Genomic DNA, 19,308 nt, shown 5'->3' with positions numbered 1-19,308 from the left:
ACGCTTGAAGTTGTGTATTGGGATTATATGGATTGGGAGCAAGGCACCAGTGTATGTAGTAGATTTGGGAGGCTAAGTAGTAGAAGTAGAAGTGTGGCAAGGCTAAGCCTCCATTTTCGACAGTTGCTGTTAGCCTCTCCCAGGAAATACGGGGGGTACCCTTGGCCCAAATAAATGAAGTTATAGTTCTGTTTAGTTTTTTGAAAAAGGATCGAGGGATTGTAAATGGGGTGTTGTGGAATATATACAGGAATTTAGGCAAATATATCATCTTGATGATATTCACTCTTCCCCAAAGTGTAAGTGGTAGTTTGGCCCAGGTCTTAAGAACTTGTGACAGGGAGTCCATTATAGGGTCTAGCTTGAGTTGTAGAAAGAGTTGGGGGTCTGGGTTTATCCATATCCCCAGGTATTTAAAGGATGTGACCCATTTCAATTGTGTCTGCTGGGGAGGAGGGATATGGGGGGTAGGGTCGTACCTAACGTTTTTAGTAATGCTTTAGTTCTCCTTTAAACGTCACGTCATAAAGGCCACATTCTCTGTACCCCAGAACTTTCACTTTAAGTAGCGTATTTATTTACACTGGAGAAAAACATCACTGGTGATGTTGCCCATAGCAACCAATTACATTTGGACAGTCACATATGAGTTAGAAAACAAAAGCAAAGATCTGATTGATTGGTTGCTATGGGCAGTGTTAATAAATACACCCATAAGTGTAAGAAAGATAGCATAAACCAAAACATTTATGGAAACCTTAAAAGTGAGAGAGCAAACCCAGTTAGCCATAATAAACTATGTAATCATTAAGTAAACCGATCTGAACAGTGCTTACCTGCCCCATTCCTTCCTCTATGATTTTAGTGGTCAAATACTCGCTCCAGCACTGCATGCAGAACTTGTGACCACATTCAAGGCCTGTGAAATACTGTAAAAATAATGTAAACAAATTAGACATCCAAATATATAAACAGCATGGTCTAATAGAAGCCAAGACTCAACTTAAGTATGGTGGTATATTTAAAACTAATTTGTGAAGAATTATAAGAGAAAAGGACAAACAAATGCTACTTTTCAAAATAACTTTAAAACCACTAAACATTTTTAACTATTCAATATTGCAAATGAGTGAATCTTCCCATGTATGGTCAAGAATTATGTATGTATGGCTACTATCAGCAGCTACTTTTTCACAGCTACTAAACTCCAGAAAATACCCTGCCATAGACAATACTGAGAATTGCCTTTGATAAAACACACGTAGAAACAGTTAGTGTGTCTTCGCCTGGTGACAGATGGGGAGATTAGTCACTCTGCAACAAATCTTCGTTGCCGCGGGCACCTAATCTCCCAGCAACGCCATCCCACCGGCAAGAATGTAAATCACTGGTGGGATGGCATATGTGTCGCTGCGATTTCCAGAAGTCGCCCCAATTTTCCTCTCAAGTCAACTTCAGGCGACTTCCCACCAGCGATTTACATCCTTGCCGGATGGCATAGCGGGGAGACTAGTCGCCCGCAGCAACAAAGATTTATTGCGGGGTGACTAATCTCCCCATCTGCCACTGCCCTAAGGGAGGTGACAGACAGGGAGATTAGTCGCACCGCGACAAATCTTTGTTGCCACGGGCGACTAATCTCCCCGCAATGCCATACCACCGGCAAGAATGTAAATCCCGGTGGGATGGACTACGATTTGCCGAAGTTGCCCAAAATTGACTTGAGAGGCAACGAAGATTTATCGCAGGGCAACTAATCTTCCCATCTGCCTCTGCCCTTAGATGCAGTATAGGCATGGGAGTAGCCACTCAAAAGAGGTTTACACAGCAGATAACAGATAAGTTCTGTAAAATACAATGGATATAGTTCCCTGAATAAAAAGGGGTCAAATCAGGGCTGTATCTTCATCTGCTCTATGCCCCGGAAGTCTCCCCCCTCACTGGAAGTTGTTCAGTAAAGTTTCTGCCTGAAGACGAGACACTCCTTCTAGTTCTGCCAATCTGTCCTAATCCTAAGACTGCAAAATGGTGGGGATTCAGGCAAAATACTAAATTTAGTACATCACTAGGAAATATATCCAAATTTTAGAGCCATGGTTACTTACTGAATTAGGATAATTCAAATAGCAGATCTGGCAGGGCATGTCCTGTGCAGATGACCGTGTGTTCATCTGGCGTGTCCGCGACTTCTTACTGGGGTTAATGACATGACATTCTGAGAAGAGCTTTTCAAGGTTCCCATCAAAATACCTATGAAAGAAGGTACAGCAATAGCAATATCAATATCCATGTATCACCATTAATTAAAAAACTTGCATTCACAAAGATGAGGAAAATAAAGCATTTTTGTTGCGGAAATGCATTGCTTTTTATGCCTTACCTTAAATTCAAGAGAGAAACATGCAACTGAAAAAAGCACATTAGTACAACGAATGTTCTAATTTGCTAGTATCTGTAAATAGTAGATTTTGAATTATAACATTTTCCCTTTAAGAATAAATTTTAACAATACGCTTAAATGTCTAGAATGTGATAAGGGATGGGGAGAATAATTAGTGGATAAAGCCTTTGCATGCCAAAGGCTAGTGGCACTAAAAGGAGAATGAAAGCCTTGTGAAAACCACAGCACTGGGGGCCTCTCTCCTGTACCCCTTTTAAAGGCAGCAAGATTCCCTTTCTTCTTTGTGATCACTGGCCTGGACCATGCACAGTTGAAAGGATTCTGTCATGATTTTATGGTGTACATTTTATTTTTAAATTACACTGTATAAATAACTCACTCTACCATTTAAAATGTTATTCTTGAACCAGCAAATGTATTTTTTTTTTTTTTTTAGTTTTAATATTGGTATGTTGGCAGCCATCTTAGTGCATTGTGCCTGGCTCTGAGATTTCACAAGGAGCCAGCACTACACATTAGAAGTACTTTCAGGTAACCTATTGTTTCTCCTACTCGGTGTAACTGGAGGAGTCCCAAGCCAGACAGCAAATGTGTAGACCAGTGATCCCCAACCAGTGGCTCGTGAGTAACATGTTGCTCACCAACTCCTTGGATGTTGCTTCCAGTGGCCTCCAAGCAGGTGCTTATTTTTTTTATTCCTGGCTTGAAAGCACATGTTTGTTGCATAAAAACCAGTTACACAGACAAACCAAACTTCCTCTTGGCTGCCAGTTCACACAGAGGCAACCAAATAGCCAATCACAGTCCTTATATGGCACCCTTGGGAACTTTGTTCATGCTTGTGTTGCTCCCCAGCTCTTTTTACATTTGATAGTGGCTCATGGGTAAAAATGCTTGGTCAAGACAATAGTATTCATGATTATATCATCATGTTAATGCTCCATGAAGTTTCTTTACTGAGCAATCAGTCATTCTGTTCCATGTAGCATCATCCTTAGTCTGTTACATAATCAAATATGGGAATGGCAATTACAGATGAACTTTCTACAGTCCAAACATCTCAACAAAAAACAGTTGGATAAAGAAACAAATATAAACTGTACTGAACAAAAGTGTTTCGATCAGTACATTTCTAATACAGAACTGGCCAAACCCTGGTCTGTTACAACCACAGAGATCTGGAGATGAAAAGCACTGTTATAATAGTTATGCTTTACAGAAGGTGTGTTTTTGACTGTATGTACTATGAAATGTTTTACAGTATCAAGCAAAGATCACCCTTAAGGCCATTAAAACACTATACAAAGTTGCCATAATACACAGAAGGGAGTGGGCTGACATCTGCAGTACAAACCTCTCCATCAGCTTCTCTTTGTCCCAGTTGAAATGACTCAGAAGTATTCTAGTTATAGTAGCAGGATTCTGTGAATACAGGAATGACGCAGTATTAATACATTCTTAGCACTTTAATGGCAATTACATCAACATTTATAATTTTCAGGGTTTTTTGTTTTTTTTTTTTTAAATAAAAAAAAAAGCCAATTGTTTTAACCTGACGACTCAGTCAGAGAAGTTTATCTAACAGATTATAAAGATGTACTACAGGTTTGTTGGGATGTGCCACTTTTCTAGTTACATGTACAGCTGTCTGATTACTACTTAAATTCCTAATTGCAAAGGTTTTTTTGTCTAAAACTACCATTTCTATTACTGGTAATGATTTATGTGGACAAGCAGAGATTCAAGCAATATTATATTTAAAAAAAACTGGCAGATTCTTTAAAAACTTTTAGGGCAATGGCACATGGGAAGATTTGCTGTCTGCAGTAAAAATACTGCTACCACAAATCTCCCAAAAATGCCATCCTCTTTGGTAACATCTGAACTGTTGCAAGTAAATTATGATACTGGAGGCAATTTGGCTTAAAGGAGAAGGAAAGGCTAATAAAGAGTTAATCTCAAGCTGCAGGGGATACCTTCAGTTGTGTCAATACTGCCCTTAAGTCTACCCAAATTTCACCTGTTCAGATGATCAGAAGCCAAATAGGAAGAAAAAACGCTGAGCTGTGTAAAGAAAGTTCCCATAATGCCTCACTCCTGCATAGACACCCAGACCAAGTGAACATGCTCAGTTAGTAAGACTATGAGTCAGCTTCCTGCTGATTGGTTCAGATCCACATTCCTAAGGGGGGTGAGCTCTTAGCATTCTTGAGGGAGGGGGGAACAGGAGAGGGGAGAAAGAGAAAACTGCAGTGTCTCTGGCACATGAATTACATACACAAGAAATCTTTTCACAGAGAAGTCAGTGCAGCATTTCTGTGAGTGCTTATGGTTGTATTTACATAGACCTTTCTGATAAAGCTTACTTAGTTTTTACCTTTCCTTCTCTTTTAATGCCTTCTTGTACATTTTGCCACAATGAAGCTTTACCAAGGGTAGTGCTGGGCGGTATACCGGTTTAACCGGTATACCAGTTTTTAAAAAAAAACCGGTATGAGTTTTAAACATACCGCTATACCAGTATGCGCGCCTCCTGCTGTTTTTCTCCAATCACATCCGGGTTGTGCCCGTGCGTACGTGACGTCGGCGCGCATGTGACGTCAGCGCGCACGCGACGTCGCTAGGACGCATCGCTGGAGCTGGAGGAACCACAAGTTGGGTAAGTTCTGCTGGGGGGTTGTGGCTGGGGTTGTGGCTGGGGTTGGGGGGGTTGTGGTTGGGGGGGCTGGGGGGGTTGTGGTTGGGGGGGCTGGCTGTGCTGGCTGGGGGGTTGTGGGGGTTGTGGCTGGGGTTGGGGGGGCTGGGGTTGGTGTTGGGGTTGTTGGGGGGGGGGTGGGGGCCACCAATATTTATTATTTATTTTTTATTTATATACCGTCAAATACCGTGATACCGATATAATTTTGAAAAATACCGTGATATAAATTTTTGGTCATACCGCCCAGCTCTAACCAAGGGTGACAAATCTCCCCTTGTGCCATTGCTCTTTTACTTGCAGAGAAAAGTCTAATGCAATGGTTAAATCACTTTACTTTCTTTTATACAATATATGGATATATTTGACAAAATTAAACTAGTTAGTACTAATAAGAACTGCACAATTCTTTATAGAAATTAGATAGGACAGAATTACTTCAACCAAAAAAAGTTAACCCACACCCTATACGGTATGAGGAAATAAAAAAACAAAAGTAAAAACAGCTTGCAGACAAAAGATTGCAGCTGTTCTGCAAGTGCAGTGAAGAGAACAGACCATCTTTATTGTTTATTTGTAAGTGACAATGGACTTAGACCTGTTTGTAAGTTTATTTAGTCTCAGCCAAATATAACATGTAATGACATAAACAAATGATAAAAAATATAAGCGAGAAGTACAGGGCAGGATGTAGGGTGTATGTGTCGAGCTTCTGCAGATAAAGCCCACAGTGCATTTGCAGAAGTACACTATCCTACTCAAGCAGATATTAGGGTAAATCACAGGGGCCTAACCGAATATACTGGGCAGAATGCACATGTAAAACAGAGGCTACCTCTGAAAACTAGTAAACCAAAAACTGTGCATTGGTAATCTAATTATGGACCTCGCAAGAACCAAATATGGGGTGTCAATTCAATTTCCCTTTTTGTCCAATTTGCCTTAAGAAATGACAAAAACCATACATTCTTTCATTATTAAACCAGACAAACTAGCATTAAGTATGTCCAGAATAAATCCTAACCATTGAACTTATGCTGAAAAAAAGATATTCTGCCCCTTTAACTAGGGATACTAGGAAAACTGATGTCATAAAAATAAAAAGCCTCAATAAAAATGTCACCAGAACAAGAAGCTTGGACTATTTTGAAGAATTCATTTAAAAGAAAATCAAAAATAAAATAAGCTGGTCTAGCTGGCTTGCAGAGATGAAAGAACAATGCATCAGATGAAAAGCTGTTAGAATTCTTGAAATAAAAAAAAAGGATTTTCTGCAATTTCCCATAAAAAATTGGAAAACAAGAAAAAAAATTATTAAGTTTTGACTTTACTTTATGTACGATTGGAAAACACGTGAGAATAAAAATCTGTTAAAGGGGTGGTTCACCTTTAAGTAAACTTTTAGTATGCTATAGAATGGCCAATTCAAAGTCAAAATCACTTGGTCTTCATTATTTATTTTTTTATAGTGTTTGAATTATTTGTCTTCCTCTTCTAACTCTTGCATCTTTCAAATGGGGTCGCAGACCCCAGCAGCCAAAAAACTATTGCTCTGTGAGGCTACAGTTTTATTGTTATTGTTGCTTTTCATTACTTCTTTTTCTGTTCAGACCCTCTCCTATCCATATACCAGCCTCTCATTCAAACCACTCCTGGTTGCTAAGGTAATTTGGACCCTAACAACCAAATAGCTACTGAAATTCCAAACTAAAGAGCTGCTGAACAAAAAGTGGGATGAAAAAATACAAATAAAATATGAAGACAAATTGCAAATTGTATAAGACTATTAAGGTGGCCACACACGTGGCTTTTTTTGATCTTTCGTGTGACCATCGGTCGCAAAAAATATCGTTCCCACCCTCCACAGATGTTCAGGGCTGAATTGTCAGATATGGAGGTATAAACAATAGGATTTCTACCTCCTTCTGCTGATTCAGCCCTGAAGGTAGATTTTGCTCAGGCGCCTTCGATGGCGCCCTATAAGCTAGTCGACCGATATTCGCAGTATTCTGAGATATTGGTTGCCTCGCCGACTTGCCATACACGGACCGAATATTGTACGAAATGAGGTTTCATACGATATCCTTGGTGCGTGTATGGCCAGCTTTACAATCTCTACATCATCCAAACTTTCTTACTCGTGAGCCACAGTCAAATATAAAAAGACTTGTAGAGCAAAACAAGCATCATAAAAGTTCATGGAGGTGCCAAATAAGGGCTAAGATTGGCTATTAGGCAGCCTCTATGCACAATATCAGCTTACAGGAGGCTGTATTTGGTAGTAAATCTTGTTTTTATTAAACCAAAACTTGCCACTAAGTCAGGAATTAAAAAAATAACTACCTGGTTTGGGGGCAACATCCAAGGGGTTGGTGAGCAAAATGTTGCTCACGAGCCACTGGTTGGGGATCACTGTTCTACATCAAAGGTGAACAACCCCCTTTATAGTTTTGACTTCACGTCACTTTTTAAATTGAGTATACCAATAAACAATGTCTTAAAGGAGAAGAAAGTCATTTTGGCATTTTAAAGGAGAAGGAAAGGCAAAGTCACTTGGGGGTGCCAAAATGTTAGGTACCCCCAAGTGACTTTAATCGCTTACCTTTTACCCCGGGCTGGTGCCCCTGTAAGGAGAGAACAGCACCAGCCCGGGGTACCTGCAGCGCTTCCTCCTTCCTGCTTTGCGAGCGTGCGCATGCGCAGTAGAGTGAAAAGCCGAACTTTAACAGAGAAGTCGGCTTTTCACTGTACTGTGCATGCGCCTATGTGTTAGTCTTAGCGAAACGCAGGCGGAAGGAGGAAGCGCTGCTCTACAGGTACCCCGGGCTGGTGCTGTTTTCTCCTAACAGGGGCACCAGCCCGGGGTACGAGGTAAGCGATTAAAGTCACTTGGGGGTGCTTAACATTTTAGCACCCCAAAATGACTTAGCCTTTCCTTCTCCTTTTATGTCAATAGATTTGCCACATTAATGCCACCTAGAACACAGCAGAAAGTTTTACTTTACCTGAGTGAAGAGCCCTAGAAACCCCTTCTGATAGCAGCTACCATTTTAGCTTTGGTCTTGGTAGCTTCCTGCTGCAGCTATAGCAGTTGGAAGCTCAGATCGCACATTCCTAAGGGTGGGGGAAGTGAGTTCTTATGCATTCTTATGGGAGGGGGAGCAGGAGAAGGGTGGGGGTGAAGGAGAGAGGAAAGAACTGAGCAGACTGAAGCCCCAAACCTAAAGGAGCCCTAAAAGAGAGGAAGTCTGATACAGAAGAACATGAATACAAAAAAGGAGACAATAAATCCTGTGTTTCTTTTGATAGAGAACTCAGTGCAACGCTTCTGTGAGTGCTTATGGCTGTATTTACATAGACCTTTCTGATAAAGCTTACTTAGTTTTTACCTTTCCTTCTCCTTTAAACTGTTCTCTGTAATTAAGCAGTATAAGAAAGTTGTAGTTCAGGCAGCTCCTCAAACAGTAGTAGGGTTTCACACTCCCAATGTATTAGTACTATGTTGTAAACAGTCCACTGGAAAGCCTTTCAGTCAAACAAATCTGTTTATTGGTGCATAGCACATGTTTCGGACCAACCTGGTCCTTTCTCAGTTGTAACATACAGTGTGACAAAGTTACAGACCTTTTGAAAGAACAGTTCAGTGTAATAATGAAACTGGGTAAAATGGACAGGCTGTGCAAAATAAAAAATATTTGCAGTATAGTTAGACAAAAATTTAATCTATCAAAAGTTAGTTTGTGAGCACACAGGTGAGATTCACATGCAATTTTGTCCTTGTAGATTGTAAGCTCTTTCGGGCAGGGCTCTCTTCACCTCTTGTATCAGTTATTGATTGCTTTATATGCTACTCTGTATGTCCAATGTATGAAACCCACTTATTATACAGCGCTGTGGAATATGTTTGCATTTCATAAATAAATGTTAATAATAAAATGTTAATAAAAACTAACTGAACAGTTATGTCCCATATGCCCCCCCTCTCAAGTTATTGACTGCTAACAGCTTAGAGAGCTCTAAAGGAGGAAGTAGTGTTCTGGCTATTACGTTAACTATTTTATCCAGTTTCATTTTACACTGAACTGCACCTTTAAAGCCTCCACCCCCGTCACAATCATCATGTGATCAGGATACAAGCTAATTTACATAGGCCAGGTAACACAAAGTTAACTGTATCTAGAACAGCAATATTGGGATACTACTAATATAGTCTATACAATTTTAGGACCTTTAAGTAAACCAGCAATAAGATAGAGTGTTCATTAAATAAGTGGCTGACCAAATACAGAAATTCAACGGGAGCTTGAACAAAAAAGTTCAAAAGTTACTGCTCTAAGGCTAATGCCAGACGAGGCGTTTTTACACTGCGTATTTTCTAATTCTCTCGGCAGCTGAAAAAAGCACGATATCATCATCCGTAGAAATAACAAACAGTCTTGATTGAAAACACACTATGCGGAAATACGCTAGAAAACGCGTTACCACGGAGTTTTCATGCATTTGCCGAAATACGCCTTTATTTGCACAGCAACCAATTCCTATGTATACACAAGGCAGCTGCCAGACCTTGCGGAAATACACGGCATTTTTACTATTAGCACCATGGGAAAACGGGATTCGCTGCATCACCAGTACTAGGCAAAAGGCCTGGCTGAAAAACGCCATAGTCAGGGACTGTGTGGTTTGTGCGGCGTTTTTAGGCGGAGAAAATACGCAGCGTAAAAACACCACGTCTGGCATTAGCCTAATAGGGTCATTAAAATAAAATTGTGAGCTGATGGCCCTGTTCAGTACATAAATTGGATCATTACCAACAGCTGTTATCTTTTCACTACTTCAGTTATTCATATCACAGCTTGTTTGTCCACAAAGAGACCTGATTTGCCAATGCCTCCCTATTTATGTATGCATCAGCAAATCAGTGACAGACACCCTTGTTTTCACTAGCATTAAGCCACTTGTTGAATAAGCATTCATGTTAAAGGGGTTGTTCCTTTAGGCTAATGCCACACGTAGCGTAAAAAGCGTATTCTCTGCAAGCGTTTTTCAGCTTGCCGAGAATACGCCCGTTACGCTTGAAAATTCTCCTACCTGTGCCTGCACCCAAAAGCACTGAATACGCTTGTGTGCAGTCACATGTAGCTAATATCGCGGAAAATGCAAAGTCTCGCGTTTTTTTGGCGGATATCAGCTACATGTGCCTGCACACAAGCGTATTGAATGCTATCGGGTGCAGGCACAGATAGGAGGATTTTCAAGCGCAGGGGCGAATTCTTGGCAAGCATTTCTCAGCTTGCCAAGAATACGCTACGTGTGGCATTAGCCTTGCATTAACTTTTTAGTATGAGAGAGCGATTTGCAGATGAGCCAATTTGCAGCTGGTCTTTATTAGTTATTATATGTGTTATTATGTAGCTTTAAGTCAAGCAGTTCTGCAGTTTGAAATTTCAGCAGCTATCTGGACCAGGCAGTGGCTTGAATGAGATATTGGAATATGAATAGGAGAGGGTCTAAAGCTTTATGTCAAGCAGCTCTGCAGTTTGGAATTTTAGCAGCTGGTTTCTATGGTTCAAATGACCATAGTTTTCTGGTTTCTATGGTTCAAATGACCCTAGCAACCAGGCAGTGATATTAATGAGATACTGGAAAATGAATAGGAAAGGCCACACATGGCCTGAAACGCTGCTGTAATGCCCTACGATGTGTGCAATAAAGCCATTTTAAATAAGAATACAAGTGGTGCTGTTCTAGACTGTTCTTGTATAAATAGGAAAGGGTCTGAATAGAAAGAGAAGTAATAGAAGTAACAGTACCCAACAAAATTGTAGCCTCACAGAACAATACATTTTTGGCTGCGGGGGTCAGTGACAACTATTTGCAAGTTGAAATCAGGCAGAAAAGCAAGGCAATTAATTTGAAAACTGTAAAAAATAACATGTAAAGACCAATTGAAAACATACGGAGATATGGCTTTTCTAAATTTCTAATTACCCCTTTAATAACAATATCAGAAAATATTCACCCATTCTGGCCCGTAGGGCAAACATTCAGCTGAACACAAGATTAGGCATTGATGTGTTAACTGTCTCATAACCGACAAACATTTTGAAAAAGAAAAGCAAACTAAGTTCACTTGTGTATCTCAGTTGACATTTTTACTCAAAACCTTGACACTACCCAAAAAACTGACGTAGCTAAACTGTTTATCTTATAAAAGTATAACAAAAGTGCAACCAATTGCAACTGATGGCATTAGCAGTCACTACCACCATGTAAATATTCACCCAGTAATTTTACCATAAAGAATGATGGCTACAGTTTGCTGACCTTCTATCCCCAACAAAGTTATGTGCGTGTGCATATAAAACAAGTTAAGCAAGTTTACATAATATGATCTTTGAACAGAAAGAAAGAATGGGGTTATTGTTTTTGTTTTATAAAAATCTTTTTAAGTTACTTTAAGAAATGTAATTTATATATTTCTTGGACACTAAATTGTCCAAATAACTGTCTTGAAACATCTATTCAAAACAGAATTAAATATATCTTTTATAAATATCCACTGACTGTCTTGGAAGGACAACTAGGGGCGCATTTACTAACCCACGAACGGGCCGAATGCGTCCGATTGCGTTTTTTTCGTAATGATCGGTATTTTGCGATTTTTCTGAAAATTGTCGCGACTTTTTCGTTGCCATTCCGAATGTTGCGCAAAATCTGTCGATTTTTTCGTAGCGTTAAAACTTGCGCGAAAAGTCGCGCCTTTTTCGTAGCCATTCCGAAAGTTGCGCAAAATGTTGCGATTTTTTCGTAGCGTTCGCGCCGAGTACGAAACATTCGGATTCATTCAAGCTTGAGTATGGTGACTTTTCTTGGGCCAGGTTGGAGCTGCAGGGTGCCATTGAGTCCTATGGGAGGCTTCCGAAATCATGCTAAGTCTGAAAGTTTCGCCCGCCGCTTACGAGCGCTCAATACGAAAAAGTCACGAAAAGATACGAGCGCATCGTAATGGCTACGAAAAACTCGCGTTTTTTCGCGCAAATCGTATTGGTAACGAAAAAGTCGCGACAATTTCCGAAAAGTCGTAAAGGCGCCGAAAAAATCGCAAAAAATTAGAAAAAGTCGCAAAATGTTCGTTTTCCAATCGGAATTTTTCCAATTCGGTTGGGATTCGTGGGTTAGTAAATGTGCCCCCTTGAGTGAAAGTTTTTTTTGGGGGGGTCCATATTTTTATTTTCAGTTGGCGGGTGTGACTTTGTGACATTGTAACAATGCCAGAGCAATTAAATGATGCCAAAATATAATGAACTGCCGCTCAATTAAGAAAGCATATAAACAATGTGAGCCTAGTTCTTGCTCGCGGATATGGCTAACTATACCTTCTCAAACATAACTAACATATTACATGAACTACAAAAAAGTCTAAATGCAACATGAGTTAAATGACACCAGATTTTTATGCATTTTTTTCCAGTTAATTAACACATTTACACAATTCAATGTCCATTAATTTCTCACTTCAGCCACATCCTCTATGTTGAAGAAAAAAGATTGCTCTCACCGAGCCCAATAAGCAGTTTCACTGTTTAAGAGCAGGCTAGTCTGGAAATACAGCAACTTTTTTGTTAGACAGTGAAGCCAATAATCCGACCAGATGAGTTAAAACACATACCAATTAGGGAAAAGATCTGTTTGCTGCAGCCTATCCTGTTTCAAGGGCACATGTTAGACACTTGACACTGTCATAAGCAGGGAACACTTCCCCCTCATCAGGTACAATAAAATAGCCAGCTTGAATACATCATATCTTCTTTCAAATTTATTGTGACCATACTGAGACAATAATAAAGCTCACTTTGTTTCTGTGAAAATGCTTATGGCACACTGGGGCACTCAAAAGTTCTAAAAATTCCTTCTGTACTAGTAATGTGCGGGCTGGCCCGATACCCGACCTCGGCACATCACTTGAGGGACCTAACAATGCCGGCTGCCTCTTCTGGCTTCTGTATTTATAGGCATGACCCCGCCACTCCCTGGCCCTTTTGTGATGTCATTGTGGGGCGGGGTGGGCACAGGTCTATAAAAACAGGGAGAAGCCAGGTTGGGAAGGGTTCGGGTTGGGAGCAGGCGGGTTAGGGTCGGGTGCAGGTCGAGTACTATTATGTACTGCATTTTGTACTGCATTTACAACTGAGTGCAGCTGTAGCATTTAGCATGAATATATGCTATTTATTATAGGTGCTTGTGCATAGTTGTGGATGGCTGCCTAGTCAATCCTATCCCATCTTGTAAATCACTTGCAGTGCACTAACTGATGCAAGGGAACATACGGTGGTGGTCACTCCAGGATTCCCAAACATGGACCAACAGAATCAAGTGTAGATGTCATTTTAATACCATGTGCCAGAAATGACATTTGATCATCGACGATTTTTAGCACAATTGCTGCTAATTTGTGTCAAAGCACACATGTGAGTTGTAATGCATAGGCAACAAATGCATCAGGTACATTACCACCTTGTAGCCACAATTACGCTAAAATTATGGGGAAGACACTGCATTCTGGTTAAAAATCATGGCAACTTGCATCAAAATTTTTCTATGCACACTGGCTTTAAAAATCCTGCAACAGAACTATTGTGTTACTGAAACTGGTCATACATGTTCAGATTTTAGTTTTCTTCAGACAAACATTCAGATATCAACCATGTATATAAATGCAACATTATAAAATTAACATTTAGATTGAAAATGTAGGATAACGTACTTTAAATAACAAATCAGAGAATGTTCTGAACATAAAATAATAAACATACAAAAAAGATGTCCCAGAAAGGCATTGTAGGTCACACAAGGCTATTGTAATATACACAATACATGCACAGATTTTATCATTATCTGAAAGACACTTTCTTAACCTGTCCAATCGCCATTGCAATCACCACGGTATGAAAAATATCGGGACGATAATTGTGAGCCCACACATGGTCCGAAAAGATTATATCAGTGCATGGTATAGCCAGCTTGAGTCTTAATTCTAGATGACTGTAAGTACTGATTAAGTAACTCAGTGTCCAGCAACTAAAGTGCAATAAATAAGATTATTTTTTTAAAAAGTCCCTTTTTCCTACATTGCTAAAAACAGAGAGTTAACCAAAATTATTATTGTCACACTAAAAGGTAAAACTCTGTGCTATGCAATGTCTTTCTGCTTGGACAAATTGGCCAACAATACCTGCCCATGTGTGCCCATAGTGAAATCCAGACAGCAAAATATCGGCGAGGGGGAAAATAGACAGTTGCTTCCATCAGTAGCACATGCAATAATTGTATTAAACCAAGATACTGCATATGTTTTAGGCAAATGCTCATAAACCTTTGCCTCCAAGCATGAATTTTTACTTGTTAGAAAGATACAACCACTGCAAATTTCCTAAACTAGCACCAAGTTGGGTGTGATTCAAACAGGAGAATTCCACTCCTTCCATGAACCTGCCAGGGACACCAAACAGAGGGGAATGTCAGAAAGGCTCTAACTTGCACTTCTCAGACATTTGCATTATTACCATGATATGTCTAAGCAAACAGAGCTTGGAGTGTCACACCATGGTGACATAAAATCAATTACCCTGTTATTTCAAAATTATTATCATTGCCATTGCTACATCTTTCATTATTTCACCACTGCATGTTTTAACTAACAAACAATTTTTTAAACTCCATAATGTTACCATGCTCTTGTAAAACGCAAAAAGCATGATCCTGCACTCACTAAATATATCCCTCCTTCTGCAGAAGATATGTAGCAGTAGGAGAATCATTACTTTATAAACCTTCTGGGATCACTTTAAAATCTGTTACAAAGTGGACACTTGACCACAAGAGAAAAAACTAGGAAGGAGAGTGTGTAGACTTCTTTGCACAAAAATAAAAAAAACAATTCAGTGAGATCACATTAGATTAGTAATGCCTAAAAATTAGTCAGAAAGACTGCAACCCACACCTGGCCCAAACCCATCTGAGCCCAAATTAAACAGCCCTACCTGTGGCCTGTTCCAGCCCACATGCAACACTGACACACAGGGCCACTGAGTTTTGCTTCCACCAGCATCTCACTAAACTGGATGAATTAAAGACACCTGTCTAAACTCAGTACTGTAAAGAAAGAAAGAGGCAGATCACCTTCACAAGAGGTTTTCTTTTCAAAAGCTACACCACCTATATTTAATCTGAGCAGTTTGAGTAGGGGTTGAAGCTGCTGTTGAGAAATTTTTTCCCACCAGAGGTGTGGGCTATTAAAGCCCACACTCCAGTTGGAGGAAAGAATAGTATATTGGCCAAAAAAATTGCTTTTAGTGAGCAATATTCTGCCCACCACCCCGAAAGGCAGAAATTATAAGGCACAATTCTAAATGATATATCCTTAAATGGTGACTGGTTGTATCTTAAAAGAAGATTGTGTGTGAAAATGACACATCAATATTTGTATCTAGTTAAATGTATTTCAAATTAAAATACATTTCAACTTAATCTTTGTGCATAAGAGATACTGAAACCAAAAATCAAACTTTTTTACATGTATCATAACAATGTCTTTGCATGCTATTTATAATTTTGCCAAAACTATTTGTCCAATGCTTTTACATTACAAATCTGATCCCCCATGTTCCTCTATGAGGGGGCTGCCATATTTGTGCAGCGAGTCCGTTAGCATTAGAACCTATAACTGACAGGCTGAGAAGGGACAGTCAGGTTGGCAAAACAGTCAGGTTTAGGGACTTCAAGTAGGTGGTTTTTCACGGTGAGGGCAGTGAGGCTGTGGAATGCCCTTCCTAGTGATGTGGTAATGGCAGACTCTGTTAATGCCTTTAAGAGGGGCCTGGATGAGTTTTTGAACAAGCAGAATATCCAAGGCTATTGTGATACTAATATCTACAGTTAGTATTACTGGTTGTATATATATAGTTTATGTATGTGAGTGTATAGATTGGTTAGTATAGGTTGTGTGCTGGGTTTACTCGGATGGGTTGAACTTGATGGACAATGGTCTTTTTTCAACCCTATGTAACTATGTAACAATTACTTACAAAAGTAGCCCTATCAGCAAACAATTAAACATGAACTATAGGTAACTTTTTATGTAGATTCATATTTTAAAATGTAGTTTTTTCATGTCAGTATTACTTTAAGGCATGTTCCTAACATTCGAGTTCCTCTGTGACAGAAAGTAGGTTACATTACAGGCAAGGTACATGGTCAGGAATTCACGGCACTGTGTAAGTGCTTGGTGACACCTGAACAATTCAACATACAGCCAAGCAGTATAGGTCAACTCTGCAGCTTCCCTTCTGGAGAGCAACTGATTAACCCTATAAGTGCCTGTAAACAAAGAATTAATCTACAAGAATTGATTAATCTGCAGTTACAGGTTTAAGTCAGTTTTAAAGGGAGAAAGTTAGTAGTGATAGCTGACATACACACCAGTTACTTTTGAAACTTTTGGATACTCTCGGGTTTCATGGAGCATCCCATAAGTAATAAACATTGATTTTTCAAAAGTAAAACTCAAAACACACTAGGCAAATATTCATGCGGTCATTTTTTTCATACACAATAAGCACAATAGATTACCTTCAAATAAAACAACCCCCTTTATATCACAGACTAACACATGTTCAGAAAGACATTAGCACTATAAAATGATTACACTGGATTTTATTTTTTGTAATAAGTGTTAGTTCAAAGACACAATAACCCACATAAAGACATTCAAATATTAAGAAAAATACTGAACCCAAGGGCTCTTACATATTTCTAAATGAGGCATATTTTTTTCAATTCAACAATATGATTTTCAAATCTGATGTATTCTGGTATGCATTAATTTTAATAAATCCTTTATTACCTGTATGACTTCATTGACTTCACGAATACACTCCACCATGTGCTGGAGGATTTGCTCAGCAGTGAGAACTTCGTATCGATAGTCCTCCTCCTCCTCGCCACCTGGACCTGGTCCAAGGGCACTTCCACCACCTTCTCCACATATACCAGCTCTCTCTGATCCACTAAGCCCAGCTTCCACCAGCTCCACTTCTCCAAGCTCCAGATCATCTTCATGTTCATCAGCTCCACTGTCCTCACTGCACTCCTCTTCATCATCAAATTCATAGTTGTATCCTTCGTCTGAGTCCATGTTGAGCTGGCAAAGAAAGGCCACTAAGAGGTTCCTGATTTAGAAGGGGAAGGTTTCCCCAAATCACAGTTTAAGAAAAATTGTATAAATACAGGAAATGTTGAAGCAGAATTCTTAGAAGAAAACGATGTCATCCAAAACTCTGAAGAATGGAGATGACTTTCTCACTCAATAAGCTGCTGCTAGGATTTGCTGGTAGCAAAGGCTTGTCCTCTGTTCTCATGAGGGTTTCTTTACTCTCACACTTTGTAACTTGGACTGGAATTCAGTAATACTATATGAAATCACCTGCACAATGTATAAAGGTTTATAGACTTCTGGCAATGTAACACCTCCTTCCAAATTCTAAGACTTTAGCCAGTCGGTTTTGTATGACTGTGTTTGAGTCTGAGTTCATCTGTATAAGCAAAAGAAAAATGCCTTATGAAAGAATCTGATATGATAATTATACATGAGATTCCAACCACACTGTCAACCACTCTTTACATTAAATGGTACCCTTAAAGAATTTTTGTGTGCCTAGGCTTTTGCCTACTTCATGCACAAACCTATGTTTCCGAATAATCTTATGTGTTCACTTTTCTCCCTTTATCAATATTTATATAAGAAGATGATGCAAGAATGAGGGACTACCATCTCAACTGCTCACTACAATGACTGAATGAAAACTGTCTATCTATAACTATACTGGAAGGGGGAGGCTTATTTTTATCTTTTAAATAAAGACATAGAACCTTTCTAGATGAAAAAAGGTTAAAACCTCTGCCACTATAAATTGTAGAGTGCACAACAGAAGCACTTTCCCTGTATGCACACGCCTGTTTACTGAGACCTTTCCTATGATTGCTTATATAGGGATCTGCTTTTGAGGCAAGATTACAAATAAAACCCAGACCTTCAGGCCTCGTAAATAGTCTATCGTATGTACTCACTCGACATACCCTATGTAAGGGAAATATTATCGTTCTATACAAACAAGGGGGGCACTATATGCATGTAAATTGTGTCTAGGTCACTACTATTGTACCGTAAACCTTTATCTCCAGTAATGTGAGTGTGTGTGTGCCTCAGTTCTTCAAAACATAAGTACGGAAACCCACTACCAACACCTTTTCCAATAAATAGGACCCTCCGTTTCTAAGGGACAGACAGGCCTCTGGGTACTAAGTCACCGCCCCTCCCCTATGCGCGCTCACGCTCCGGTAAATGCGCGCCCCCGTGGGTCAAGTGACCGCTCCTCCTCCTCACGCACACGCTGCACTGTTCCAAGTGTTCTTGGTGTTCAGCTCCCGGACGACCCCCCCTCCCCCGGTTCCGGTACTGGGGAGAAACAGCGCAGCGCCCGTCACTGAGCCAACAAAGGGGCGGCAGCGTCACGCACTGGCACGTTACCGCATCACCACCTGAGCGACGGCGCCCGGCTTCCGGCGCGTTAGCTCCTCCATCTTGGCTGTGGAGTTTGAGGAAGGCGTCACTAGAATCTTGTGGGAGAAGCCGAGAATACCATCTTGGGAGTGGCAGACTTTGTAGCTGAAATGAAGTGCAATTCAACATGCAATCCGTAAAAAGAATTGCAAGATGAAATAGTCTTTTATTTTGGCAATATGTAGTTGAGACTCGGACTGGCGTAGTAACCATATTGAATGTGGCACAGTACTTCCTTATCGATATAAAGTTCAAAGTGCCTTGGCTCCTGCATGTGACTCTCAGGTACGAATGCTACAAATGACCGTGTTTCTTTATAGAAAGGTGACGTAATCTGAAAGGTGTCTAAATCCGTGGGGAAGTTAACCTTTATTCGCTACGAATACTAACCTTTTAAGACAAATACTCGAGAGGAATGGTTTCATAGCATATCATTTCTTTATACAGTCAAAGAGTGTGTTTTATTTCCCCTGTGATGGAGAATTCAAATGTTTTTGATAATGGAGCAGGAATATGAAACGTATAGGGCATCACACCAATTTTATGGCACCTTCCATACACAAGGTTAGAAAGCATGCTGGACTGCTTTTT

The 19,308-nt window shown here is 39.9% G+C and overlaps 1 protein-coding gene across 3 annotated transcripts in view; it reads right to left on the bottom strand.

The window, feature by feature from the left end:
* arih1 (ariadne RBR E3 ubiquitin protein ligase 1) overlaps nucleotides 1-18,643 on the bottom strand; it is a 37,253-nt gene extending 18,610 nt beyond the window's left edge. The window contains exons 1-5 of one of the 3 annotated variants that reach the window (XM_012966037.2): nucleotides 18,402-18,643; nucleotides 17,002-17,689; nucleotides 3,756-3,823; nucleotides 2,106-2,250; nucleotides 837-929 (exon numbers count right to left, since the gene is read on the bottom strand). In XM_012966037.2, coding sequence (XP_012821491.1) covers nucleotides 837-929; nucleotides 2,106-2,250; nucleotides 3,756-3,823; nucleotides 17,002-17,292 — 597 coding nt within the window. In that variant the 5' untranslated portion in view covers nucleotides 17,293-17,689; nucleotides 18,402-18,643. The remainder of the gene's footprint in view (nucleotides 1-836; nucleotides 930-2,105; nucleotides 2,251-3,755; nucleotides 3,824-17,001; nucleotides 17,690-18,401) is intronic. The other 2 variants (XM_012966038.2, NM_001123480.1) reach the window with 2 other exon arrangements.
* Nucleotides 18,644-19,308: the final 665 nt, after the last annotated feature.

Source organism: Xenopus tropicalis, chromosome 3, assembly GCF_000004195.4.
Source record: "Xenopus tropicalis strain Nigerian chromosome 3, UCB_Xtro_10.0, whole genome shotgun sequence".
NCBI lineage: Eukaryota > Metazoa > Chordata > Amphibia > Anura > Pipidae > Xenopus > Xenopus tropicalis.
The sequence above is the reverse complement of the archived record's forward strand: the minus strand, read 5'-3'. Positions and strand labels throughout refer to the sequence as shown.